This window comes from Cuculus canorus, chromosome 11 (assembly GCF_017976375.1).
Source record: "Cuculus canorus isolate bCucCan1 chromosome 11, bCucCan1.pri, whole genome shotgun sequence".
Lineage (NCBI taxonomy): Eukaryota > Metazoa > Chordata > Aves > Cuculiformes > Cuculidae > Cuculus > Cuculus canorus.
Genome location: NC_071411.1, coordinates 2661877 through 2687439, shown reverse-complemented (window position 1 = coordinate 2687439; position 25563 = coordinate 2661877). Strand labels below are relative to the sequence as shown.

At 42.6% G+C, this 25563-nt stretch overlaps 3 protein-coding genes across 8 annotated transcripts in view; 1 reads left to right on the top strand and 2 right to left on the bottom strand.

The window, feature by feature from the left end:
* Positions 1 to 34: 34 nt before the first annotated feature.
* On the bottom strand, positions 35 to 7183 carry GLT8D1 (glycosyltransferase 8 domain containing 1). Of its 3 annotated transcripts, XM_054076555.1 has the most exons (11): positions 7057 to 7183; positions 6078 to 6154; positions 5647 to 5698; positions 5439 to 5537; positions 4570 to 4786; positions 3803 to 3920; positions 3203 to 3287; positions 2854 to 2966; positions 2138 to 2304; positions 1854 to 1966; positions 41 to 1207 (listed from the first exon to the last, which is right to left on the bottom strand). In XM_054076555.1, exons 3-11 carry the CDS (start codon positions 5660 to 5662, stop codon positions 1017 to 1019), a joined length of 1119 nt encoding a protein of 372 aa, XP_053932530.1. In that variant the 5' UTR covers positions 5663 to 5698; positions 6078 to 6154; positions 7057 to 7183; the 3' UTR covers positions 41 to 1016. The 3 variants fall into 3 exon arrangements, with proteins under 3 accessions (XP_053932531.1, XP_053932530.1, XP_053932529.1); XM_054076556.1 differs by lacking the exon at positions 6078 to 6154 and having other exon boundaries at positions 35 to 1207; positions 4570 to 4741; positions 7057 to 7181; XM_054076554.1 differs by lacking the exon at positions 6078 to 6154 and having other exon boundaries at positions 43 to 1207; positions 7057 to 7181.
* A 235-nt stretch (positions 7184 to 7418) lies between these two features.
* On the top strand, positions 7419 to 11292 carry SPCS1 (signal peptidase complex subunit 1). The gene is made up of 4 exons (XM_009569349.2): positions 7419 to 7675; positions 8889 to 8948; positions 9240 to 9326; positions 9944 to 11292. The coding sequence occupies exons 1-4, from the start codon at positions 7640 to 7642 to the stop codon at positions 10064 to 10066; spliced, it is 306 nt and encodes a 101-aa protein (XP_009567644.1). The 5' UTR covers positions 7419 to 7639; the 3' UTR covers positions 10067 to 11292.
* A 150-nt stretch (positions 11293 to 11442) lies between these two features.
* The window catches only part of NEK4 (NIMA related kinase 4), a 19865-nt gene continuing 5744 nt past the window's right edge, over positions 11443 to 25563 (bottom strand). For 3 of the 4 annotated variants that reach the window (XM_054076549.1, XM_009569385.2, XM_054076548.1), the window contains exons 2-16: positions 23434 to 23700; positions 22206 to 22403; positions 21286 to 21393; positions 20468 to 20622; positions 19671 to 19812; positions 18485 to 18910; positions 17992 to 18045; positions 17619 to 17762; positions 16601 to 16741; positions 16183 to 16249; positions 15683 to 15789; positions 14556 to 14644; positions 13702 to 13904; positions 12411 to 12544; positions 11443 to 11697 (exon numbers count right to left, since the gene is read on the bottom strand). In XM_054076549.1, the coding sequence (XP_053932524.1) occupies positions 11605 to 11697; positions 12411 to 12544; positions 13702 to 13904; positions 14556 to 14644; positions 15683 to 15789; positions 16183 to 16249; positions 16601 to 16741; positions 17619 to 17762; positions 17992 to 18045; positions 18485 to 18910; positions 19671 to 19812; positions 20468 to 20622; positions 21286 to 21393; positions 22206 to 22403; positions 23434 to 23547 (2175 nt within the window). In that variant the 5' untranslated portion in view covers positions 23548 to 23700 and the 3' untranslated portion in view covers positions 11443 to 11604. The remainder of the gene's footprint in view (positions 11698 to 12410; positions 12545 to 13701; positions 13905 to 14555; positions 14645 to 15682; positions 15790 to 16182; positions 16250 to 16600; positions 16742 to 17618; positions 17763 to 17991; positions 18046 to 18484; positions 18911 to 19670; positions 19813 to 20467; positions 20623 to 21285; positions 21394 to 22205; positions 22404 to 23433; positions 23701 to 25563) is intronic. The other variant, XM_054076547.1, reaches the window with a different exon arrangement.

The following is a 25563-nucleotide window of genomic DNA, read 5'->3' as shown; positions in this document are numbered from 1 at the left end:
TTTCTAGTCATGTTTGAGCAATTAAGTTTTGAGGTAAATTTTCATCCTCCATATAATGGAATTGTTTCTCCTAGAGGATCACAGATGCTGAACCCCAGACCTGTGCTTAGGTAAAATACCCCTGTCTAGCTGAAATAAGTTGCATTTTCTAGCAAACCTTTACATGTTCAGAAGTTCCACTGGGAGAGGCAACAGGTGATGATACTGGTGATCTGTCTCCCCTGGGGAACAAACTGCTTGTTCTTGCTGTGCTCTTAAACAAAAGATGTACTTTTTTCCTATAAAGGAAACACTTTATAGGTCAGATGAAGGTTAGCATCATCGTCATTTACCCAAAGTCTGAGTCAACAGGTTAAAATTAGCTTTTATTTTTGAACAAAGTTTTCTCCACCACTTCACAAAACACGTTTTAGTGTTCACTGGCAGTTAAAAACACTTTGCATAGTGAAATAATACTTGAAATCATCTTTCAAAAAAAAAAACAAGACTCAATTTTGCAGAATTCTGCAAGAAAGACACAGAGATGGTCAGGAGATTTCATGCAGGAAAGGGTTGTTGATGAAACTATTTCACAGGACAAGAAAACAAAACAAAACCAGAACAAAACCCAAGCAGCTCTTAATTACAGTACGTTGCTGTGCAAGTTTGGCATGGTGCAAGGACCAGCAGCAGTTAGAGTTTGATCTTATCAAGTGTTTCTTCCTGTAGCTGACAAAATGCCCCTCCTCTAGCAGACTGGTAGTCAGGAGGAGAAGCACCCAACAGACAGAAATGAACGAACCAAAGTGCTCCTTTGTGGAGATCCTCCCTGGCGCTGTAGAGCTGCTGGAGTAACATCTGTCATACAGGCGAGAGGCCTCCTCTGGACCTGTGCCTCTGGCCTGCACGCGAGCGGGTGCACTGCCGTGTGCTCCGAGGCCAGGGCTGCTCTGGGATACAAGTGGGCTAAAAAAAAAACCGTTCTGCTTGGCTCCAGAAGTTTCCTGAGAGAATGCCATCAGTCACCCAGATCGACTCTACTTCGCCTCATAGGCTTCTGCGCGCCTGCGGATCAGGCTGAACTTGCCCGTAGGGTCAGGGATGTACCACTTTTCCCAGACTTCAGCGTATGAAGCTGTTCTTCCCCATGGTTTGAAATGTCCATTCCAGTGCAGCAGCTTGGCAGCTTTCACAAACTGAGGCGAGTACCTTTTTCCAGCACTAGACCCTGTTATTGGAAACAAGCATCAGTGCCTGAAATAAAGGCAGCAGAAACACCAACATATTTTAAGTTCAAAACAAAGGATTCTAACAAAATCTTGTCTTTTATAGAGAAAGGAAGGAGGCAGAAACGAAAAATGCAATCGGGTGCAACTAAGTGCCACTCTGATCTGTCTCGGTATCTTTTCACGTACTGCCTTAACTTCCAAGTTCTCTAAAACCCCATTTATACCCAGATGTATTCCACAGTGGTTCCCTGGAAATGAAACCTAAGAAAGCTCTTCCAGCACTGGGGTTTGACCAGCAGCAAAACAGATCTGAATGTCTGTTCTTCTCGACAGCCTTGGAGGAAGCACTTGGGATCACTTTGGATACAATATATATGTTGAAAAGAAAGGAAAATGAGAATTTGAGAGTAAGTCAATTCAAGAACTATCCTCCCTCACAGTTTGAAACAGAACATGAAGGATCGGGCTCACAAGCCCCAAGATGGTATTGCCGTGTTTCTTACACAAGATGTTTTCTTACAAGATGCAAAGCCGTGTTTCTTAAAGAACAAGGTATAAAATAAGGGAAGAAAAGTCCCATTTGCTCCAGCCACAGACCTGGAAAAACACACTGTGGGAACAGCGTCACAAGTGTTTCATACCTACCGAGATGCCGGACGTTCCACATGGGATCAATACTGGAATGTTGCTTGTAAAATACAATTAGCAGTGGAGGTGTCGTGATGCTGCCAGACAGAGTCCTACTGTAAAGTTCCTCTCTGGAAGAGAAGGTGAAGAGAAGTTGGGAAAAGATGCTTGTGTGGCCCTAAATCAGTGGATTTTTACTTGCAGCTGCATGACGGGAATCCACGGATATATATATACACAGCCCTTCAATTAACAGATAAATGCCATCACCATAACCCAGTCCCTGCCCCTGGGATACTTACGCTACATTCAGCGCCATCCACTTCTCCAGTTGCTGAGTGATGTTCTGTAATTTCCACTCTGTCAAATTGGCAACAAAAACGCCTGGATTGAAAGAGCAGGTGTTGGCTTTCATGGCAAGCTTTCGGATGGTTTCTTTTTTGTAATCCAGAAACCCAATGTAATTGTACTGGAAAAAGAGTAAAAATTAGCTTTAAATATGGCCAAATAACTATTTAAAGAAAAATTTTTTCACAATCCCCAACAGACGAGTGCAACTTGATGTTGTTAAAGTGAGTTCTTTAAAACAAAAGAAAGAAAACTTACGAGGTCTGGCGTTTTAAAACTACAATTACATAAACTACGTATTTTAAGGAATGCTGCATGGTCTTAACATTACTTTATTATTAATATGGTTCCACTTGTAGAAGAATAATTTTCTATGTACTCTCAGATGAAAAACTCTCCCTCCAATGTCCTAAGATTTCCTGCTGTTCCACACTGGGAATTGCTCTTTATAAAGAGCAGTAAAAATACAAAATGCTTTTACTGTGCCTAAACAGAAACTGCATCATTTGTAACCCAAACACCAGAGTAAATTGGTGTGTGGGTAGGGACAGTCATACCTTCGGGTTTGCTGCATTTGGAAGTTGACCTGCAAGAACGTTAAGGCCAAGTGCCTGTTTCTGAAGCTTGAGATCTCAAGGAACTGTTACCACTGAATCAGAATAAAACTAACCTGATTGCCTGCTCCACGGACAGCAACTTTATTAGTGGTTGAGTCACAATCATCTGAAAACGCAGCTGCATGTCCAGGTTTCAGTGGAGTGTTGTAAAGTTCAAGAATGTCATCTGGAAAATGGAAGGAAAGCACAGAGAAATTCAAAGCAATCCCGATCAAGCACTGAATGGCTTTTTGGTCACTCCGCTGCTACAGCAGATAAAACCACTTGGTTTAATCCAACTCCTTCATATTTACAAGGTTTTTACATCTCTCCTTTGAAGGAGAAGTGTTTGGTTACTGTAAGAGCTGGCATGCTGACCTCCGCGCAAGGCCAATGGCAAGAGGCTAAGAAAAGGCTCCATACCTTGCACTATCACATCATCATCCACATAGATGACCTTTTCGGCATGAGGCACCAAAGTGGGCAAGTAGAATCTTGCAAAGGTTAACTGAAAACAAGAGAAGGGATGAACTAAATGAACAATTGTCCATATAAACGTGAAATCAGATGATATTACTAGCACTTATCTATAGCATTGATGCCCAAGACATCTGTCAAGGAAGTAAAAGAAGCAGCGATATCCTTAAAAGTTATTTAAAATAAACAGGTTCCATCAGTTTCTGGTTTCCTATGAATCTTTGCATTGATAAACTAACTTGAGAACTGGCTTGTACATGGAGAAATAGGAAATTCTAATATACATGTAGTATCTCTGAGATGCTGACATGCTTGATGTACACGTGTCTGTGTTCACTGTAGCTCACACCAAAAAGTAATACTGGCATGCACGCGTAGATACTCAAATCCATCCCCCACCAGGTAAAAACTTGATGAAATTTAGAAATCTGATTATGAAAAATTCTTCTACTCTAACAGATTTGGTTTTGATCTCTAGTTGTGTTCAAAAGCCAATATAAAAACATAGTTACTAACTACTAATTGCAAAAAAAACCCCATCCTCACAGGTTTTAAGGTGTCTGCCTTTTGAGGATCCGTTTGTACTTTCCCTTCTAAGACACGGGGGTCAAAATCCAAAATGCGGTATCTCACATTTTTCAGAGCAGTTTTACTGAGCCACAGCCTGCAAACAGGAGAAAGGCACAGATTTTGTTACATGAGAGAAAATCAAATGAGAAGCAAGAGATCCAGTTGGCAGCGACACAGCCCTTGATGCAGCCCCTCATTTCCCTGCCCTACAAACACAGAAGATAACGCGTGGCTGGTGGTGGTGGTGCCCTGGGTGGGCCGCAAGGCATGCGCGCTGCCCGCCCCCGGCACGGCTGGGGCACACAAAAGGTAGGCGGGGGCTTCTGATTTCATTAGAAATTCCTGGTCCCATTATTACAAGTCCTTCACAAAAAGAATCTGAACGAATCTGGGTAAAAATCATAGAATCAATCTAGAAAAATGGAGACATTTCAGTGCAAGCCTTCAAATTGCGTAGATAAAACGCAGAAATTAACTTTTACAACCCCTCTACCAACAAACTCCAACCCCACTGGTTGGGTATAACCCCTCTGGAAAAGATGGCTCTCTTCCATCCCTGAAACATGACCAGAAGGAATGACTGTAGGCCCTCCCCAGCAGTCTTGTCAAACTCTGCAACAAGCAGCAGCAGATAGGACCGCAAATAATTCAGAGGAGAGCAGTGCCAGGAAAGCCAACTCCTCCTCTTCTCAGAGGTACTTCAGTTTTACAGCATTGGGGGAATCTAACGAAAAGATCGTTACCTCAAGTGATCCACGGTATCATTCAAAGTAACAATATGGAAAACCACGTTGGATCTGGTGTTACGGTAAATACTGTTCATGGCTGCAATCGCGCCCCCGAGCCGCTCATCTGATGCTGCAATGACCACAGAAATCTCCTTATCATTCCTTCCATCTGCCAGCCTCTGGGGAACTGCAGGGATGAAATCGATAGGCTGAAGTCCAAGCGGATTTGAATCTGTGGAGCACAAACGGCATCACGTTTTGTTTTATGCAAAAGAAACATCTATGACCATGCTAAAATTCCCAACACCTTCAAGTAGTTCTACTATGCAAGCACTTGGCTGTCTCCGTTGGGGTGTGGATTACAGTGTGCCAGTATCAAACACCAAATACAGCCCCGGCTCTCGAGAATCCAAGATGTTAATGAATGGGAAAACATCACACTGACAAATAATGACATACATTTAAGTGTACGTATTCACACGCACCACAAGAAGGTGCTAAAATGAGGCTTAAACTAGAGTAGGGTGCTTGTACCCTTGGTCATGGCTTTAATCTCACGGACTTTAATCTCACCGACTCCTAAAGCCGGAGGGAACCCTTACAGCTATCTTGCCTGGCATCCTGATCAAGGAAAGTCTTGCTGTTGCGATTGAAAGGACAGCAAGAACAGACAAACCCACCGAGATGAAGTTCCTTGGGTGTAACAACAGGAAAAGATTAATTCGTAAAATAGTACAAAAATTATAACTTGTTATGCAAATGATTTGTCATTATCATACACGTTACCCCAGCAGCATCGCAGTTTCTACCTGGCCAGAGCACGTGCTTTCACACGAGTCTTAGAAGAAATAATATTTTTGCAATTAAAATAAAACCCAACATACCTGACAGCTCCTGTTTCAAGAAGTCACTGAGGCCCAGGAAGTTATGATGAAGAACTAGCAAAAATATGACAACAGCCACTACAAGGATGGAAATGTTCACTGAAAATTTAGAAGAAAAAAGGTTATCAGTGTAACCAAAGGAAGATCAGGAAACTCAGAAAAGAACAAAAGACATTTTAAAAACTTAGATGCACACAAATACAATTACCTTTCCTTAGTGTCATTTTTCTCTTGTTATTTTATTTATTAGCATAAAGTTCCTGCAAGAGAGAAAACGGAGCAGTCAGTTCCTACTCCCAGCATGTGCCTACATGAGACATAGCACCCTCCCATCCCAAGGGTCAAAACAGCTTCCAAATGTGATGTTTCCTTCTCTTTAAGAGATAAAATTCTATGGCATATTTTAATAACTGGGTATGGTATCTCAGTAAGAAGATATCCAAAGTAGAACTCAGGGATAAAAAGGGAGACATACAGATCTTGATAGGAAAAAAACCAACTCCTCCTGCCAGTCACAAGTGATCTAAAAAGAATCTGGAAAATTACTTATGGTTCCTTTGAACCAATTTATTTAACTCTCTGAACTGGCACCATCCCAGCAATCAGGCAAATGATCATCCATTTCCTTCTATACTTAACTGTGAGGGTTTGGCAGGACCCAGTGGTCATAAGAGTTTAAGAAACGGCATTATACATTTTCAAAACCATGAGATTCTCTACGAAAAAAAATGTAAAAGAATATCAGCTGAAGAGTCATCCCAGGAAGAAAAATCACAAAAGCGTGACAGAAGGAATTGCCATCGTGTTACAGATGGGAGTAAATGTACAACACGATGATGCAATTTGGAGATGCAATTCAAACACGTGTACCCGTCCGTTGTTTAACGGTGACTGTGCAAGGCAGTATGAGCGCCAGGCACCGCGGGGTGGGAGGCAGCTCTCGGGTCACACACAGAGCAATTGCCCCGTAACAAGAAGCACAATTGAAGAGCCAATGACAGCTGTACACTGAAACACTCGCAACAGCTCCAAACTAAGACACCGCAAACCGCGCTGTGACTGCTGTGTGTCAGACAGAAGCACCTCCTGCCCGCTGCTGCATTTCTCCCGTGGGGAACACGCATTTATTGAGCTCTCGGCCCCGGGCACGACTCCCCAGGGCTCTCCCCAGCACGGGGGGTTCTCCCGGGCCCTCCCGAGGGCAGATTCCCCCCTCACCCTGGGCACGGCTCCTCCCCAGTCCCTGCACGAACGGCTTCCCCCAAAGACACCGCTCCCCGGCCATCCTCTCCATCACGGCTCCTCCCGGTCCCCCCCATCACAGCTCCCACCAAGGGCGCGGCTCCCCCCGCTCCATCACGGCTCCCCCTGGGCCTCCTTGCTTCCCCCGGGCACGGCTCGCCCCCCGCCCCCGGTTCCTCCAGGAACGGTTCCCCCCGGTTCCTCCCCTCCTGTCTCCCCTCAAGGGCACGGCTCCCTCTCCCAGGGCTCTGAATCACGGCTGCTCCCGGGACCCCCGGGCACAGCTCCCTCCCGGTCCCCAACAGCTCCCCCGGTCCCGGTTCCCTCCGGTCCCCCCTCAGCCCCGCTCCTCCCGTCCCGGTTCCGCCCCCGTCACCTGCTCGGCCGGACACGGCGGTGCCCGCGGGAGGCGCAGCGCGGCGGGCGCCCCGCTCCGAGGCCGGGCGGGCGCAGCTCCCCCCGCCACCGCCTCCAGCTGCCACCTCGGCGCGCGCCGCGCGGGCCGCGGCTGCCCGCGCCGATGCCCTAATGGCCGCGAGGGGCGGAGGCGGCGCAGCCCCCGTCCCGCCGCATTCACGGGGCTGCGGCAGCGGCCGACGGCTTCGCGAGGAGAGCTTAGCCCTCGGGCGGGACGCGTCTCCCCCGGGCTGCTATGTCAGGCGTTGATTCCAGTCAGGCAGCAGCGCGGCCACCTCGCTCCTGCTCGCCCTCAGCCAGGGGTCCTGAGGGTGCTACTGGATGGCGACGCGGCGTGGCGGGCGCGCTTCCGGCCAGCTCAGCAGCCGCTTCCGGCGCTCGGCTGCGCGTCCCGAGGGCTCGATTCCTCCCGCCCCCGAGCACCGGGGCTCAGCTTCGTGCCCAGCACCGGCTCCTGCACGGCCGCGTCCACCTCCGCGCAGCGCCGCCCCGAGGCACCCACCGAGCCCGAGAGGAGCAGGCCGAGACGCGCTCCCGCCGCCATGCTGCACATCTTCCGCTCCATCCCCACGCAGATGGTAGGGCAGCCGCGGCGGGGCCCGCGTCCTCCTCTCTTCCCCCTCTCCTTCCCCTCCCTTCGCCCCCCGGCCAGGGGCGGCTGCGCGGGAGGAGCGTGTGCTCCGCCTTATGTCGATTTGGCGTCTGAAAACGGGAGCTTTACGGTGCTGTAAAGTGAAGGTGGGAACGGAGAAACTGTATCCCAAGCTGTGTCCAAGGCAGTGGGACGAGGGAGGGGATTTGGCCCCTCCAGTCCACTCTGGTGAGACCCCACCTGGAGCCCTGCGTTCAGTTCTGGAGTCCCCAGCGCAGGAAGGACATAGAGCTGCCGGAGCGGGTCCAGAGGAGGCCACGGAGATGATCCGAGGGCTGGAGCACCTCTGCTCTGAGGACAGGCTCAGAGAGTTGGGGTTCAGCCTGGAGAAGAGACCGCTCTGGGGAGACCTTAGAGCAGCTGCCAATAACGAAAGGGGGCTTATAAGAAAGATGGGGAAAACTTTTTAGCGGGGCCTGTAGTGACAGGACAAGGGGTAATGGTTTTAAATTGAAAGAGAAGTTTAGACTAGATATCAGGAACACTTTTTTGCTGTGATGGAGGTGAGGCCCTGGCAGAGGCTGCCCAGAGCAGTGGGGGCTGCCCCATCCCTGGAGGTGTTCAAGACCAGGTTGGATGGGGCTCTGAGCCCCTGATCCAGTGGGAGGTGTCTCTGCTCACTGCAGGGGGTTAAACTGGATGATCTTCATGGTTCCTTCTAACCCAAACCATTCTATGAAACCCCTCCATGCTGTGCTGCCCGTGTTGCAGACAGCCAGGAGGTGAAATGCTTTTAGTGGGAGACACGGTTTCTGAGGTCACGCAAACACAGGTGATGCACAAGTCACGTTGTCTCGAGCCTGTCTCGAGCCTGTGGCGTTACAGCTTTCCCACAGTGACACTAAGCTAACCACAATCATATTTTGAGCTTGTATTATGCGTCCTGAACAGACAGACCTTGCTTTTATTTTTAGAAGATGTGGGCAAGACCATAGGGGGATTGTTAAGTAAATTAAGAGGTGAATTCTTCTGCATGTGAAATCCAGACACTGGAAGAAAAATAATTCCAGTCTTGTTTGAACGTTGAACAAAAAAGCTGAAAGCCTGGTGCTCAAGCTGACTCCAGGCTGTAGCCTGAAAGAGTTTAACTGGTAGGTTTATGGTTTGGGTAACTGACAAAAAAACCTTTCTTTCCACAGGACTACAAGGGCCAAAAGTTAGCAGAACAGATTTTTCAAGGAATCATTCTTGTCTCTGCAGTGAGTATCCTGGAACTGTGGGTCCCTTAAGGGACTTTATCGTTTATTTGCCTTAACTGGGTCACTAAAAGCTTTAAGCAATATCAGAGGGGCTGTCATGGATTGAGACTTCTTTCAGTCTTTTGCTTTCATTATTGGCCTAAAATTTTCAAAAGCAAGATTAGAAAGATGTACAAACTGTGCTTTTGAAAAACCTGCATTGTTCTATTTCACTTCTGCCCCCCTACTCAATCGCAGCAGCAGAAATGGTTTTGTTTATTTAAAGTTTGCCATTTTGGGTTTTTTTTTCAGGTAATTGGTTTCATCTATGGATACATCACTGAGCAGTTTGGATGGACTGTCTACATAGTGATGGCTGGATTTGCTTTATCATGTTTGGTAAGAAATCTTTTCCCAAAATCAGAAAATACACACACTATTTATAACCTGAAATAATCGTTAAATTAAGGGTTTGTCAGCACGGACAAATACTTGCCCTGTGATTCACATTGCTAAAGTGCAGGAAAGACATGGATCTTAAGAGTAAATCCAGAGGAGACCACAAAGATGATTCAAGGGCTGGAGCACCTCCCGTACAAGGGCAGGTTGAGAGAGTTGTTCAGCCTGAGGAAGAGAAGGCTTCAGGGAGACCTTAGAGCAGCTCCCAGTGCTGAAAGGGGCTCCAGGAAAGCTGGGGAGGGGCTCTGATCAGGGAGTGCAGAGATAGGATGAGGGGAATAGTTTTAAGCTGAGAGAGGGGAGATTGAGATGAGATCTTAGGAAGAAATGCTCCTCCTCCTTGCGATGATTTGGGGTCCTTTAGTTGTTCTTACTTAAACACCACTCTGCAGGGTACGATGTAACCTCTCTATAGACGTCTTCATAGCATGAAATTGTATGGACTTTTAAGACTAATCAATACTGTAGTCAGGGAGTGAGGTTTCTCTAATAGGCTGTACAAAACACTTGTCTAGCATCTTGATTCACCTGTTCTGACTTCATTCCTTTTTTCTAAGCTGACACTGCCTCCGTGGCCGATGTACCGCCGCAATCCTCTGAAGTGGCTCCCTGTCCAGGAGTCGGGAACAGAAGAAAAGAAGCCAGCAGACAGAAAGCCAAAGAGACACGCTAAAAGCTAAAAAATTGTGATTCTTCAAGCTAATACTTTGTTAATTGCATTTCCACGGGGAGATACTTCTTGTCTTAGTGTTTCATTTTTTCTTACTGCTTTGTATACTATCATGAGTATCCCAAGACCTGCAGAGAGCCTGAAGGCTCTCAACTCCACCCAAAACCCACTGGGAAGGCAGGGCCAGAGGGGATTAACTTCAGAAGGCTACTGGAAGTCACATCTCGCTCAAGCAGGTTAGTAAAAAGCAACACAGCAAACCAATCAAGTATAGTTAAGCTGTTCTCATTGCCTAAAAGATAACACAGCAGGACTTGTCCTGAAATATTTCTAACCGCAGGTTAAAACAACTGGCAGTGGCATCAGGTTGTAACAAGTGCTGTAAAGCAGTACAGACCCCACAGTTCTGAGCAGTGTTAAGAACTTGAAACCATTCTAGGATAGGAGATGGCAGCGTGGCGTTCTTTGTTTAAAATAAATTTGCCTCAGTAGAGAAAGGAACATCTTGACTCTGCATTATACAATGGCTCTCAAAACCTTGTTACTTGAGCATCTGGTGTGTGAGAGGCAGCAGGAGCTGCAGATACTGCACTTTTCCACTACCAGTTGTTAGATCAGTCTTTCCCGTAAGTGCAGGAGATTACAATATTTAAGCAAGAGGCAAGTTGTGCATTTCAAGTTTTATTTTACAAATTTAATTCCCTTTTGACTTCTTTAAAAAAGAATATGCTTTTTCTGTAGGTTGGTACATGATAGTGCATGGGAGTGTGCAGCAACACAAGGCAGATGCAAAGAAAGGGCAAAGCTAAAACGCCTGTTTCTCCAAGTGACCCTGCTCTTGGGCACTTACATTCCTGAAAGGAATTAGTATTTGTAAGGCAAAGGGGTTTCTCCAGCTGGGACCATGGTAACCGTGGCTGTGTTCCCTTCACACCATTTCAGACTTACTTTATCCAGTTACCAAATACTTTCCACCACCATAGTGACAGCCTTAGCAATAGAACACAAAAGCAAAGGCTGTGCTCAAAGGCAGTAGAGCCACCCCCATCAGCACTTCAGCTTGGCATTATAGAACCTGGAGCGCTTCTGGTGCTACAGAAATTAGTAATTGTTTCTCCCTGCTACATTTTCACAGCTATTTGATATAAGAGCTTACAGCCTATCACACCACAGCCTCTGCATAGATTTTACCATATTCAGTGTGTGACCATACCAATAAACCTTTTGTTATGAAAATTCGAACAAGAACATCATCTTTTTTTTACACACTTCCATATACAAAACTTGGTAAGGGTCTCTCTTTATTTCTATAAAAAACAACTTTTTAAAGTTTCACCAAGAGAATAAAAACTAAACTAAACAGTTTCTCTTCTGAGAAAGTGATAGCCTGGTTCACATTTTAACATGAAAAATATTGCTACAAACTGTAACAGTTTTTGCAAGTTCACCTCCTTATTCCAGCAAAGGAAGTCTGCAGATAAACTTGCTTGGCAAGCTGGTCCAGTCTAGCAGTTGAGCTATAAAAGTCTCTTTCTCACCAAGTTCTGGTCAGAACTTCACATTTTCTTCGAGAAATTTCAGGTGCCGTGCCTTCGCACTGTAACTTGCGTACTTGTCTCCCATATGCTGCCGCAGCTGCAGCTATTGAGAACAAAAAAACCCAAACCCACAACATTTATTGACATTGAAAAAAGCTTAAAAAATAAATATATATATATATATCAAAGTGCTGAACTGAAAGCAGCACGAGAAATTTGACAGCATAGATGGGAGGGAATAACAATGGAGGAGTCTTCCTTGTCTGAAGAGTTCCAAACCCTACTTGACAATTTAAGTAGAAATCAGATCCTCACAGGTTAAACTTACCCATGGCGTATTTCATTTGTAACTATGTTTTGAATCAAAGAAGCTGGAAGTATTGCTCACTCGCCTCTATCAGGAACAGACATTAAACTGTTTCTCACCTTCACTTTGGACATAAGGGGCATTGGGCAAAGTCATGTGAAGGCAAAAAATTAGTGTTCAAAAGAAATTGTTATTGAAGAAATAACACAGAGTAAAATCATTCACATACCCTGCATCTTCCACAAACTCTGGCACCAGGGCACAGTTCTAAAGCTCTACTGCCTGAAGAATTTGAGGCTGAATATAGTCCACGTTCAGAATCAAACTTCTTGAGATTGAAAATGACAATGTACTTAGGCCCTTGCCTGCCAGTGACAATATAAATGCCTTTTGGAATTCAGGTTTGCGCTATTATGTCAGTACCTCAAAAGAAGGGGGGAAGTAGAGAGCTTGCTCATTCATCAAGGTTTTTAAAGAAATTAAACAATTTTATCATGAAAGACACTCGCCTCTCTTTTCACTTCATCCTCCTCCTCCATGATGCTGTACACCTTCTCAAGGAGTTTCACTCCCAACCCTTGCACCACATCAGATCTCAAGATCTCAACCATTCTCCTGATCTTGTCAGGAATTGGTAGCATATCTGTTAAAAAATAAAAAAAGAATCAATGCAATAATAAATACTTTCAGTACAGTCAATTTGCATACTGTGTGCAGAAGAAGAACATGGGATGACTGTATCACCACAGGGTTCCAGCTGCTCATTTCCACAAAATAACTTTCTGAATGGGCTAGCTGGAACCATGAGAGCAGCCCTGCGGAGAAGGACTTGGGGGCAAAACTCAACATGAGCCTGCAAAGTGTGCTCACGGCCCAGAAGGCCAACCGTGTCCTGGGCTGCATGAAAGAAGTGTGACCAGCAGGGTGAGGGAGGGGATTCTGCCCCTCTACTCCTCTCTTGTGAGACCTCATCTGGAGCCCTGTGTCCAGTTCTGCAATCCTCAACATAAGGAGATGGAGCTGTTTGAACAAGTCCAGAGGAGGCTACAAGGATCATCCGAGGACAGGCTGAGAGAGGGGCTTGTTCAGCCCGGAGAAGAGAAGGCTCCAAGGAGACCTTATAGTGACCTTCCAGTACCTGAAGGGGCTACAGGAAAGCTGGGGAGGGGCTGTTCATAAAGGCTTGGAGTGATAGGATGAGGGGCAATGGCTGTAAACTGGAGAGGGGCAGATTTAGACTGGACATAAGGAAGAATTTCTTCACCATGAGAGTGGTGAAGCTCTGGAACAGGAGGTGTTCAAGGCCAGGTTGGATGGGCCTTGGACAGCCTGATCCAGTGGGAGGTGTCCCTGCCCATGGCAGGGGGGTTGGAACTGGAGGATCTTTAAGGTCCCTCCAACCCAAACTATTCTATGATTCTATGATAAACACACACAGTGAATCAGAAGCATTCAGATGCCAACTCCAGACAGTGCAAAACCAGTGCAGATAGAATTTGCACCATTAAGTCCCTGTAACTTCTGCAAATAAAATATCTGATCCAATTAAAATGTTTCAGCTTTGAAATGCAGTATCCCTGTCACCCCAAATGGTAGTAAGCAAATACCTGGAGGATCTCATCCTACAATATTTAAGAGTGAGAAAAACCAAAATTATTTACAAAGACGTTTACTTCTCTAAGTACTGTTGAGACTTGAGAAGAAATAAGCGTGGATTGTTTCCTGTTGCCCACTAGCAGTTTTTCTTTGGTTATTGGCAGCTGACAACCATTCATTTAAAGCAATGACAGAGCAACAGACCTGAAGGAATCTCTTCAAATTTTAATTCCTCTGATTCATCAGGCAATTTTCCATGCAAAATCAGAGTGTCCCGATATTTTCTATGAAGTTTAAACTCTGAGGCTGGAGTTGAGGTTACACAGGACTTGTTCTTCTTAGAGTCCATTTTCAGTGTCCAGGTCATCAGCCGCACTAAGTCATTCATTTCGTTCATGCTGCTTTTTCTAGTAGAGGAGAAATAAGGTGTAATTCAGTCACCATTCATGATGCAACTTCTGCCTTGCATTCAGAGGTCTTTCAGAAAGTGTACTGAGGTGCTGCTAAGTGTTCAGTGTTAAATGACTTCCCTGGTGCAGTTTTATCAATAGCAACATCAGCAATATTTCATCTAACAATGGCTCAGAGCTCGTTCACCGAGCAACAATTCACAATCCTGTTGGCTGCTGCTATCTAGGTTGCTGCCCCTGTGACAATGCAAAGTAACATTTTTGAAACACTGCTTACACCGACAAAATCAACAATAAATACAGAGTCATCCACTGTGGGAATGAAGCGTATTGGCATCTTTGAACTCATGTTTTTAATGCATCCTGACAGTATGTGTCCTCTGATGCTGGAAGACTAGCTTTCTGGGAAGCTACAGTTGACAAAACACAGAGGTTCGCAGCCACATATCCCAGAAAGTTCAGCACAGAAAGTTTATAGCCACAGAAACAACAGTTCAATGGAGTTTCTTATCCTTATGCATCACATAATTCTTCAATCATTATGTAGACATGAAGCATGGAAGCAATTCCTGCTGGGTTTTGTTTTCCACTCTAAGTCAAGGTCCGATATGGCAATGAAAACTTGCATGGTATTAAACAAGTACTTACTTCTCCTTGGAATCTCCATCAGACTTGTCTGTAGAGCTTGTGGATGAGCTTAACTCATCATCAGACAGGCAATGGGTTTCTCTCTTTCTCTAAGCGAAGAGGGAATAAATGACAAAAAAATCTAATAGCTGAAAATAATTCATCACTACAGCATGAATTATTGTCTTACATGGGAAAAACACTTTCAGTGTATATATTTTTACAGACTCAGCTTGATAACATTTAAAAGGTGTAACCTTTGGGTTTAGAAACAAGCTAATACACAGGACATCATCAACATACTTTATGAAATGCTTATTTGACTAACATTACAGCTCAGTTAAAAAATTTAACCCCTATAAATGCTTCACCAAGTGCCTCTTAAAACCAATTCATGTATGTTTGTCAGTTCTTAGCCAACTATATTATAAAGTCATTACCCGTAGCCTGTCTGTTGGTCTTTAATACACATTTAAAAATCATATTTACATAAATTTTATCAGTGCAGTAACTTCCTAGCATTCCCTAAATCACAGAGAGATTTTAACCACTTGTGTCTCTACAGTCTTGTGTTCATTGCATGGCGTAATATGCAAAACTATCCCCAGCACAGACACACACAGCTAGTGTGTTCTAACCTTATGTCATCTCAGATTGTGAACGCAGATTACGTTTGTGCATTTAGATACCAGTTATAAGCACACACACGTAGGTAGAACACGCAAAACGCCTTCCACACAAGTGCTGGGCTGAGGAAAATAGAGCCTACGCTTTGAAATTTCAGAAACGTAAAGCAGACTATGGATCTGTAACTAAAGCACAGTTCAGGATGAACTTTTTCCCTCCCAAAATAAAATAGACACTTCACTTTAGAGAGCCCTTAACAATCAATAAGAGATTGTCAGTTTTCATCTCTGGCAGGTGGAGCGAAAATGCACAGTGAGCCTGGCATTTTAAACTGATCTAGCCAAACAAAAAGGTGGACGAGAGATCCGTATACTACCTCAAGACTTATAAAGCAACATTTACACAGAACTGTGCGCTCTTATTGACTGAGAGTTTCTTCCACACAGATCCTTTAAAATATCGCTTTCCTCCCAAATTGCACCTGCACTGATAGATTTCAAAAGCAGATGACCCCAGTTTACCTGAGAAATACTGGGATCTGATGAGGACTGAGCAACTTTAACATGATTTTCCATATGTGATTTTGCTTCAACTACTGCACTATTTGACGCTCGTCTTGCAGGAATCACTGGAAGGATGACATTTTTACAATATTTATAACTTAGCTGCATGTATTTTGAATTAGTTTCATGCTCATGCAAGAATAAGTCTATCACCTGACAGAAGACAGACAGGTAGGTACTCTGCTAAGAGAAAACACTGAAGCTTCTATCTGAAAGGTGCATGAAACGTACATGAAGTGCAGAATAAAGACTCATCACTAAACACAACTGAACATAACTGAATATAAGCAGAAGAATACAGACATGTTAACAGAAATCTTTATTTAACACCGAACTAGAGCCTTAGTGCATCTTTTTGAAGATGTTAGTAATAAACAGGCAGCAAGTTAGAATTTTTTCACAAAGAAGTTATCAGCCTACTTATACACAGAATGTTAACATGCAAACATATAAATTACCAGAGGGAAACATCTCCTCCTGAGACTGTTTCAGCCTCCTTCGTTCTCTTGCTGACAAGGGCCGCTCCTTCAAAAGAAGTTAATTTGATATTAATTAGCAATCACCACAATGGCTTTTGTTATCTGATGACCTATAAGACAAAAAATCCTTTTCAAAAGCCATGGAAGAGAGGGCTATTAGACTGTATGATCACCTAACAAACGCCTAATTATTACAAAATGGTCTTTGTCTATGAGACTAATGTGCACTCTAGAGAAGCAGATCCTGACCTCTCCGGCTCAGCGAGGCAGCTGCTCATCCCGCACTGACCAGGTGCTTGACAGGATTCCCATAAGGCAGGAAGCCACTCTACATTTCCTTACTCACTATGCATACACTCAGAGAACAAACTGCTAAAAATAAAGTGACAGCACTAACCTTTGAAATGGCAACTTGACTGGTTTTGGTGCCGTTTACAGTTTCGGAGGCATCAGCACCATGTTGCTCTGCAGAGCTCTGTGTTGTCTTTGCATTTGCATCAGAAACAAAAGGTAAAGGCCGGGGAGCAGCTGCTCTGAACTTGAAAGAGAAGTGAGGAAGAATTTGTATCTTTCTTAATAAAAGTTAAAGTACTTTGCAATCTAGAAGACATTCTTGCATGGTAAGGCTGGATGCCAGAGGTTTTGGCTCCTACTGTAACCTGTTCACATTTCCCAACCTCATCCTGCCCTCTCTACACCACTGCTTGCTTCCACTTCCCTTCTCTCCATTCCTACATCTTGTCCTCTCCTCCTCCTCACGGACTATTTTTCAGCCAAGGCCTTTGCAACAACTGTCCCCACCCTCAAATAGCAAAACCTAAGAAAAAAACAGGATATCAGACTGAAAACTATCACCCTCCTCTCTATCCTTGTAAAGCTGGTGCCCTTCCACAAAGAAATTTCCCTGCTCAGTGTGGAAGCATCAACAGGAGCCCTATCTTATCAAGATTTTCTTCCTAGAGTTTGCATTCAGAAGCTCAGGGCAGCCGTTATCTGTCTGTTCTGAAGTGCTGATAATCTGCTATCCGCTACAAGTGACCTTACACACAACAGCCAGGAAAAGTACTGTTATATAATTTGTAGCCACAAACAGGGAGAAGTCCTGATGGAAATGGCTAAGAAAGACTGTAGCACAGCAAAGGCAAAGCCCAGGGTTCACTGCATTGCCCTGCACCCATCCAGCACGCCCATCTCATGCCTGTGAGGGTTATTGAGATGCTCAGATTTACAGTTTGCTTCTGAAGGATATTGTGAGTGTTCCACATTTTGCTACCAGTGAAATTATACACATGAAACAAGAACAGTATAAAAAAAAAAAAAACACCCTTTTTAAAAAAATAGGTACCATTTTTAAAGAGTAAAAAAAAAAAGCTGGAGTCTTAAAGGAAAGAGAATTATTTTTTGAGGATCTGCACCTTCTCTGAAGAGACTCCAGCTGGTTCACTTTTCTTTTGCCGTCGTTGCCGTGAGAGAGAAGGTTCACTGACAGAACTATGAGGCCACAAGTGGGATGCAATTTTTTCCTGAGCATCTCCCAAAGCTCCAGGACAGATGTCATCCTAATAAGAAAAGGTATTTTTTTAAAATGTAAACATGCCATTTTCAGATTTACATATGCACGCATTTTTAAAAGAAAAAATATCAGAGGCCACTTTCCGACTTGGACTGCCTCCACCTCAACACATCACAGTTACAACTGCAATAAGCTCTCACTTTACAGAGAGTTATAAAAAATACCTGCTGTATCAGTGTTTTTAAGTTACTAAATCTTCAAAGAAGGACACTTACTTGAATTATGACGGGAACAAAAGGTGCCAGCAGCTTCTCAGTAGAATCCAAACTCTACAATAGATAATGATTTCTCATCAGAAAAGTATCTACGGAAATCTCACAGTAGACTAAAATGCAATTAAAGACAAACACCACCTATTGCCCTGCATCCAAATCAGGGCCAACTTGAGATCAGCCAGGTCTATCTAGAACATAGAATAAAGAAGTTCCAAAACTTCTCTTGCCATCTCCCTTCTCAGCTGCAGAAGAAAATTATTGTTCCCTGTAAAAACAGTATTCCCATCATCCAGCTGAAAGGCTAAAACTGCTTCGCCGTGTTGCCTTTGCAAATCTGAAGCCAAGGCTCCCAACTACTTAAGCTTCTCAGTAAGGGCAGCATCATCATCCTACCTTGGCAGAAAAACATGTGCAGCCGCTCTCTAAACTTTAAGAGCTGGCCATGACTTAAACCTATTTCAAAGCCTATTTCAAGTAAGCATAAATGCATTACCAGGTCATTGTGCTTTTGGTCCTTTGATACAGGCTGCAGGAGTTTCAAAGTGTCATCACCTTCTTCTACAGCATCATCAGAAGACTGCTTAGACTCAACATTTTCAGCTTTAAAAGCCTGGTTTGTTCTTTGCTGCAGTTCATCTTCCTTAGCCAGTGGGCTACTGGATGTTATTTTAGATTTCCCTGGAACATTTACATTCTTTGCTTTGTTATTCTCTGGAACACGCTCACCGCTACGCTCCTCGCTTCCATACTTCATCCTTTCAGATGGGAAGATATCAATACGCACTTCACTCAGTGTAGCTGAGGAGTCACCCACATTGTTCAAATCATTATTGCTTGGTTTTCTTTCCAACTCAACAGCTGGTTTCTCTGAGGGACAAAATTTGGTGGCTTTATGTTTGACAACACAATCCTCTTCAGTCTAGAATTAAAAGGAAAACAAAAAAAATCAATTACCTTTTTGGTATTATGCACATATGAAAGGATACTCTAAGCACCTTAGGAAAATCATTAACATACCAGAGTAAATAAATTAAAATCAATTACAGATTTAGAGCCTCAGAAAAGCCACAACCAATGTTTTAAAAGAGATACAGACTGTATTTGCAAATTATGTATTTCAGGCACTGGTTTATACTCATGCAGTGCAGCTGCTTTTCATCAGGGCCATGAAAGAGAAGTTGTACTCCTTGGGCTCTTCCGTAAGGTAGGAGCCAACAAGTACCAACAGTTTTTAAGACATACTATGCTATACACGGGCAGTATTTCAGCACTGAAAGCTTAAACCCACAATAGCAGATTCACTACAGAAAACAAAACTCATGCACAAGATTAACCATTACCAAAGATTTGTTCTAAACGCTGGGAAAATGCCAACAATAAACCATTTGGGGTTGTAACTATAATTAGTTTTTCCAGTCAAAAACATGTATTTCAAAATGATTGCCACTCATCATCAAATATTTGATAAAATATGTGACCTTAAATGTTCCACAAGTAATTCCCCAGTGACTCACAAATAAGAAACTGGATGTCATTAACATCTTGCAGTTAAGACGCCGCATTTAGTTTTATTGATCCACAGCTGTTTATTTAGGTCCACTCTTTCCTACACACAATTCCTTCCTTAGTATGAATTTTACAAACTTACAAAAACAAAAAAGAAAAAATATGTATCTCACAATTTTAGATTTCCTGGGTTTCTCAAAGGAGTGGTTTTCGTGTGTAATGTTGCTGCTGTGAGATTCAGTCTTTCCTGAGACCACAGAACAAGGATCTTTAGGTTTAGAATTCACCGTTTTCTTATGACTTCTGGCTGCTTTCCTGTAAACAAAACAGAAGTTGCTCATTCACTCACTAGCAACAAGACCTTAAGATGTTTCTTCAGATTATGCTAATAATAATCCATTCCACTGAACATCTTACAGAGAGTATAAGACACTGGGCTTTTTCAACAGATCGTGCACAACATAGTCATTTTCATCCCTATAAAGAGAGCTTAAAAACACCGTTCAGACTCTGTCAGCAATGTACACTTGTTCAGCACAGCACAAGATCAGCCCTCTTAGGAAGCACTAAAATAATTGACCAAATCTGACAAAGAAAAATAATTTTGGCAGTGAATATCAAAAGGACCTTGGTGTTACAGTCTCAGGTGATAAATGGGCTCAAAAGCACATCTTGTGCTTCCTATCACGTCCTTGAAAATATTGCTGCTACTTTTTTCCTCTTAAACTCTTTGGATAAGCTGTGCAATCTCAATCATTCCACAGTTTCACTCTGCATTTGCAGAAAAAACAAATTGCCATTCTAACTCCTACTGTATTTCTCAGAGGATCTAAAGAAACTCACACACACTTTGTAACTGCAGGTAACAGAACTATTTTTATCCTTCTATAAAGAACAGGAAAAGTTGTAAAACAAAGACTAGAGTAACACGAATATTTTGCACAGAATTGTTCAAATAAAAGTATCTTACGCCTTTGTGGCTTCCAAAACCAAAGAAATTTGGTGCTTGATATACGGCTGTCGCAGAATGCTTTTCACACTAGGTCTTTCCTCGGGTTTTTTACTGAGCATAGTGCGTATTATTTCTACCAGCTGTGGGCTGTAATCCTTTGGCATGGGGGGCAGCTGTAACAGGAAAGGGAATTCTGAAATTATTGAACAGATTTGTCAGCAGGGGGCTACTGCCAGGTTATTTAATGCAGGACAGTTACATTCAGCCAGGTGCTTTGTATAGAAAATAGTCCCATCATTCATATCCTGAAAGTTCCCCAAATACTTAACAACCCAAGAAACAAAATAGAATTTCTAAGTGTTTTGTCTAAGAATTTATCATAATTTTTTATAAATATCATCAGTTAAATGTTTATGCCCATTCATCAAACTTTAAGTAAAATAAATCCACGTTAGCTCACTATATGCCAAAACAAGTAAAACACTTAAATAAGCTATTCTTACCTAACAAAGAAGTGGCACCGCACGTATAGTGATTTATTTCTTTGCACAATGTTTAAACCAGAAGCAAATTAAGAAAGCAAGTCACCTCAAAACTTGGACAATTAATCAATATACTAATTACACAAAAGGGTAACAAGAAACTCTAGCAGTATCTACAAATTGGTAACCTCCTGAGTCTGATATCACATCACACTGCCATCAAATATCAGTCTTACAACACATGTGATGATGCAAAATATTTGTAACCCCACACAACATTTCTGATTGGAAAGGGTTCTCTCAGGCTCTAGACAGAAAATCTAAGCACAGATAGAGAAATGTAGAAGTTTTTACCTTTCCTTCTATAATTCGATAAACCAAAGAGTTCATGTCTTTAGCATTAAAGGCATGTTTCAGTGTAGCCATTTCATAAACGCAGCAGCCTAACGCCCAAATATCTGACTGAAAACAAGGAGAAAAAGAAAGCCTTTTGGGAACTTTGTATTAATTGTAGAATTTTTATCTCCAGACTTAGCCACCTGTTTTCAAAGACACCTTTAATGACAATAAACTAATTAAGATCAAACTCCACTGCAAACTTTTGGCTTCAGTCTCACTCCTTTATTTTTAATTTTGATCAACTAAATTATTTTCTTCCAAATACCACCAGGTTTTTCTGAACAGAAATGTGGAAAGTTGCCACATGTAGGGTTTTGGTTTTAAGTACAACATTGGTTCTAACTGGCAAATGAAAATCTTATTTTGCACAGGAAGAACAGTTTCCCCTCATCTCTTGCTCATTATAAACACTCATCGTTGTGGTACATGTGGTTTGTAGTAAAACAGGTATACAAGACCACTTTTGCTCTACTTTAAATTCACAATAACCCTTCTTATTTCTCCACTTATTTTTTTTAAAATGCTCCTGTTAAGTCTAATACAGACTTTTGAGTATAAAGCTTCCTGTCACATAATATATTTAGAAAATGCAGCTACCTCACAGAGACTGATTTTTTTGTTTACATTGGCACGCTGCAATAGGTACAGGCAGCCTGCTTGAACACCTTGGCTGCGATAACTTAGCATATGCTATAAATTCCCACTGCAGCAAACACAGTTCCAGACACAAAGGGCCGTGCAAATCTCTCCCTAGATTCTTCATTTAGTCTTGGAAGCAATAAGAAATTAAAAACTATAGATAAGATCGTAAAGTTCTCAGACAAACAAAATAAGTTGCGCAACAAAGCAGAAACATTTGCGTTACCATACCCTACCTTGTAGTTGTAGGGTTTGTGAGAGAAGAGTTCAGGGCTCATGTAGTACGGTGTGCCGATGAGAGTGCTGGCCATGTCATACTGGTTTTCCAACACTCTGGCTATTCCCAGGTCACCCACTTTGATTATATTTGTTCGTGTTAGAAAAACATTTTGAGTTTTAAGATCTCTGTGCAGAATGTGCTTTTCATGTAAATACTGGGGGTGAAAAAAAAAACCCATATAAATAGAATGAAGTAACTCCTAATTAGTTCTTCTACACCAAGAAGTCAAATAACATTACACAAATCAAATAGGGAAAATACAAACACAGAAGAGACACATCCATCACTATCAAAGTCAGGAGTGCTCCTGTGAAAGACAGTATTAGTGAATTAACATTAAGAATGACTGATACAGACAAGCACCCAAAACTTGGCCCTGTTTCAGTGAAATCACCTTGTGTGGATGTAAAGAGGCAGCAGAAAAGAAGAAATAAAAATCTGAAGTTAAGACTCAGACTTTTAGCTTTTGCTGCCTCCATGTCTTGACAGCCATGCCTTAGTCTTATTACAAAACTTCAGTGGAAACACAATGTGTAAATAGGGACAGGATATCAGTCTTAGAATAAAGAAAAACAGGCAGTGCTGTAGACTTGTGTATGCCTGATCACAACAGGCAATTTTAAGACAGAATTTTCTGTCCAATTTCTTATTTCTTGGTGTTAACATTCATATCTGGTCTTTACTACTATAAGAATTGCCTTTAAAGTCTGATAACCTCCAAACACTGAAGTTCAACAAACTGAGATAAGGTTTAATGGAAGTGATGAATTAGTAGTCTAAGTTTACCATTAAAAACACCACAAAACCACAGAACACAAAATGCTTCTGAAATAAGCTTTTTTTTTTTTTTTTTAATTTTAACCACATTTTGTACATTTAATCTAAACTTTCAAACGAGAGAAGCATTTCAGACTGGAATGGCAAACGCCCTGGAAGCTACCCCTGCCTACTGTGATATAGAGGTGTAAAGATGAAATGTGATAGCAACTTCTTACCTAAAACACTAAGTTAATCTGACTGCAATAACCTCTGAACATGTTTAATGTACCAATAACCATCGTATTTAGATGCTACCCCAGCCAAACTGTAATTCAAAATCTGTAGTCCAACTGTGGAATTTTTAAATACAGAAAGAGCCAAATGAGATTTATCCGTGAAGGTGACAAAGTCATACTTCATTTTACCTGCAGTGCCATGGCAATCTGGACAAACCATTCCACCACCTGATTCTCAGGCAAAAGTTTGCCCTTCTGCTCTTTCAGTTTGTGATACAGATCTCCTCCCTCGCAGAAGCCCATAACAATATATAAGAGGCCATCTTCCCCCTGCCAGGACTCTCTGTAGGTAACAATGTTTGGGTGTTTCAGTTGGGATAACAACTGTGCCTCTTGTTCTGCTGCTTTCCTCTCTCGGGTGGAAGCGTGTTTAAGGTTTAACTTTTTGATGACATACTGTAAAAGAAATTGCAAGGTTTATCAAGAGAGATGAAAGTAATCATGCAGAACCCTTAGGGAATTCAATAAATCTAAAGGAAACGGAGTATTTGAAATCTCTACATGATATTCTATACAGATTGCAATTTGTCTAGCAGTTATACATAATTTCTACCATTTACTTCCCTAATGTATACAATATCAAACACATTTCTAAGGAATTTCAGATTTTAGCAAAAATATAATTGAAGCTGAGGATGAGACAATAAAATCCATAGCGTGAGTTCATCATACATGGCACCAGTATTGAGGCTTGACCTGGCCCCCTTCCTGATATAAATTTGATGGTAATCACTTCTACGGCATCAGCCTTCCACAGAACAATCACTCCATGGTACACACCTGACCCCACTCTTACCTGAGAGCTTTTAAATTGAAACAGATAAAAAGAACCTTTTACTTACTCAATTTCAGTGTTCTTGGCAATTGCTTCCCAGGCTGGTCCTATTAATTCAGCACAGCACATTTAATTAGTGCAGAGGAAGGCTGCTCCCTGTATGCCCAGGGAACCAATTAAGCAGAAATCAACAGTACCTGGTGATTTGGTGTTTGAAAAGTCTGCTGGATATTAGACAAGCTCCTCAATTCTTATAACCTATAACGCTGCACAGCTCCCAAGGGGAATATAACAAAACTAATTGTGTTCAATGTCACACAAGTTTAAAATAAAACAGAAATGCTGTCCCTACTATGTTCTACGTGACAAGCCAACTGCAACTCTATGGGTGTGGAAACCAGAAGCTTTTCACTTTACCCCAACATCTGTCTTTAGAGGACATACCCCCAAAATGCAAAAAACATGCACAGAGCCTAACTTTAACCCTGGTCCTGGTTGTACTTAGTTTAATGCACATGTAATCCTGTAAGATTCCCATGAAGTCTATTGCAGTGCTCTTCCACCTTCTTTGATACCAAATTGTGTACAAATTGGATTTTTTTGTTGTTGTTTTAAACATTTGGAGCCACTTGACCATCTCCACAAAAAAAGCCCCAGCATTCAGTTAATAACAAATACATTTAAATAAACTATAACTTATTTCACAGGACATGTAGCTCTATAGCAAAGCCACAACAAAAGACCCCAATCATCCTGCTTCAGAAGGTTTATAAAAGTTGGCAGAAGACACAGTGAAACACATCAAATATTTAAGATAAAATAACAACGATAAGAAAGCAAGGCTCTTGCCAAAGTTAATGGTCAGCAGCACGACAAAGAGGTGAAATCCAAGGATCTGTATACAGTTGAAAGTCACCTCAAAGCACTGTTTACTTTTAGGTCAGCAAGGTTAGCAACCCTTTGTGGGCACTGGACTATGAACCACGGGGACTGGCCCAGAGGGAACAAATGCTGTCATCCAACACACGGATTGTAGGGATTTGGCTTCGGAATTCAGCCTCTTCCCTGCCTTCCTCCAGAAAAGACATACCCTCTGATCACTGCTATGCACAAACACTTCACCCGCCATCTCAAGCCAAATCCTGGGCAGATGGCTCACACCCAAGGTCTCTGCTCTGTGGATGCTCTCCACCCCCATCCCTTTATCCTCTATCAAACACGTCTGCTTTGGCCAGGCAAAACAGATTATTTCACATTTCCAACAAAAAGGCAAAGAACAAAATGCTTGCGCTTCAACTTGGATGTAAGCAAAGCTTTGCCAAGTTGTGCTACAGCAGATACAGCAAACACAGCCTCATCTCCCTCCAGCAGAGTTGATGCCAGTGAAAGCCACTGCCAGAAGCTGCATTGTCCATCCTTGCTACCATTTTTATCTCAAGCACACGTGTCTCTTTTTAAAGAGACTACACAAGCCAAGAGCAACC

Excerpts from the sequence above, each read along its gene's own strand:
- GLT8D1 (XM_054076555.1), bottom strand. Across the intron at positions 3,921-4,569 it reads GATACCGTGGATCACTTGAG|GCTGTGGCTCAGTAAAACTG; the intron begins GTAACGATCTTT and ends TCCTGTTTGCAG. Across the intron at positions 3,288-3,802 it reads AGGCAGACACCTTAAAACCT|TTAACCTTTGCAAGATTCTA; the intron begins GTGAGGATGGGG and ends TCTTGTTTTCAG.
- SPCS1 (XM_009569349.2), top strand. The coding sequence starts at position 7,640 with ATGCTGCACATCTTCCGCTCCATCCCCACGCAGATG. Across the intron at positions 7,676-8,888 it reads GCTCCATCCCCACGCAGATG|GACTACAAGGGCCAAAAGTT; the intron begins GTAGGGCAGCCG and ends TTCTTTCCACAG. Across the intron at positions 8,949-9,239 it reads GAATCATTCTTGTCTCTGCA|GTAATTGGTTTCATCTATGG; the intron begins GTGAGTATCCTG and ends TTTTTTTTTCAG.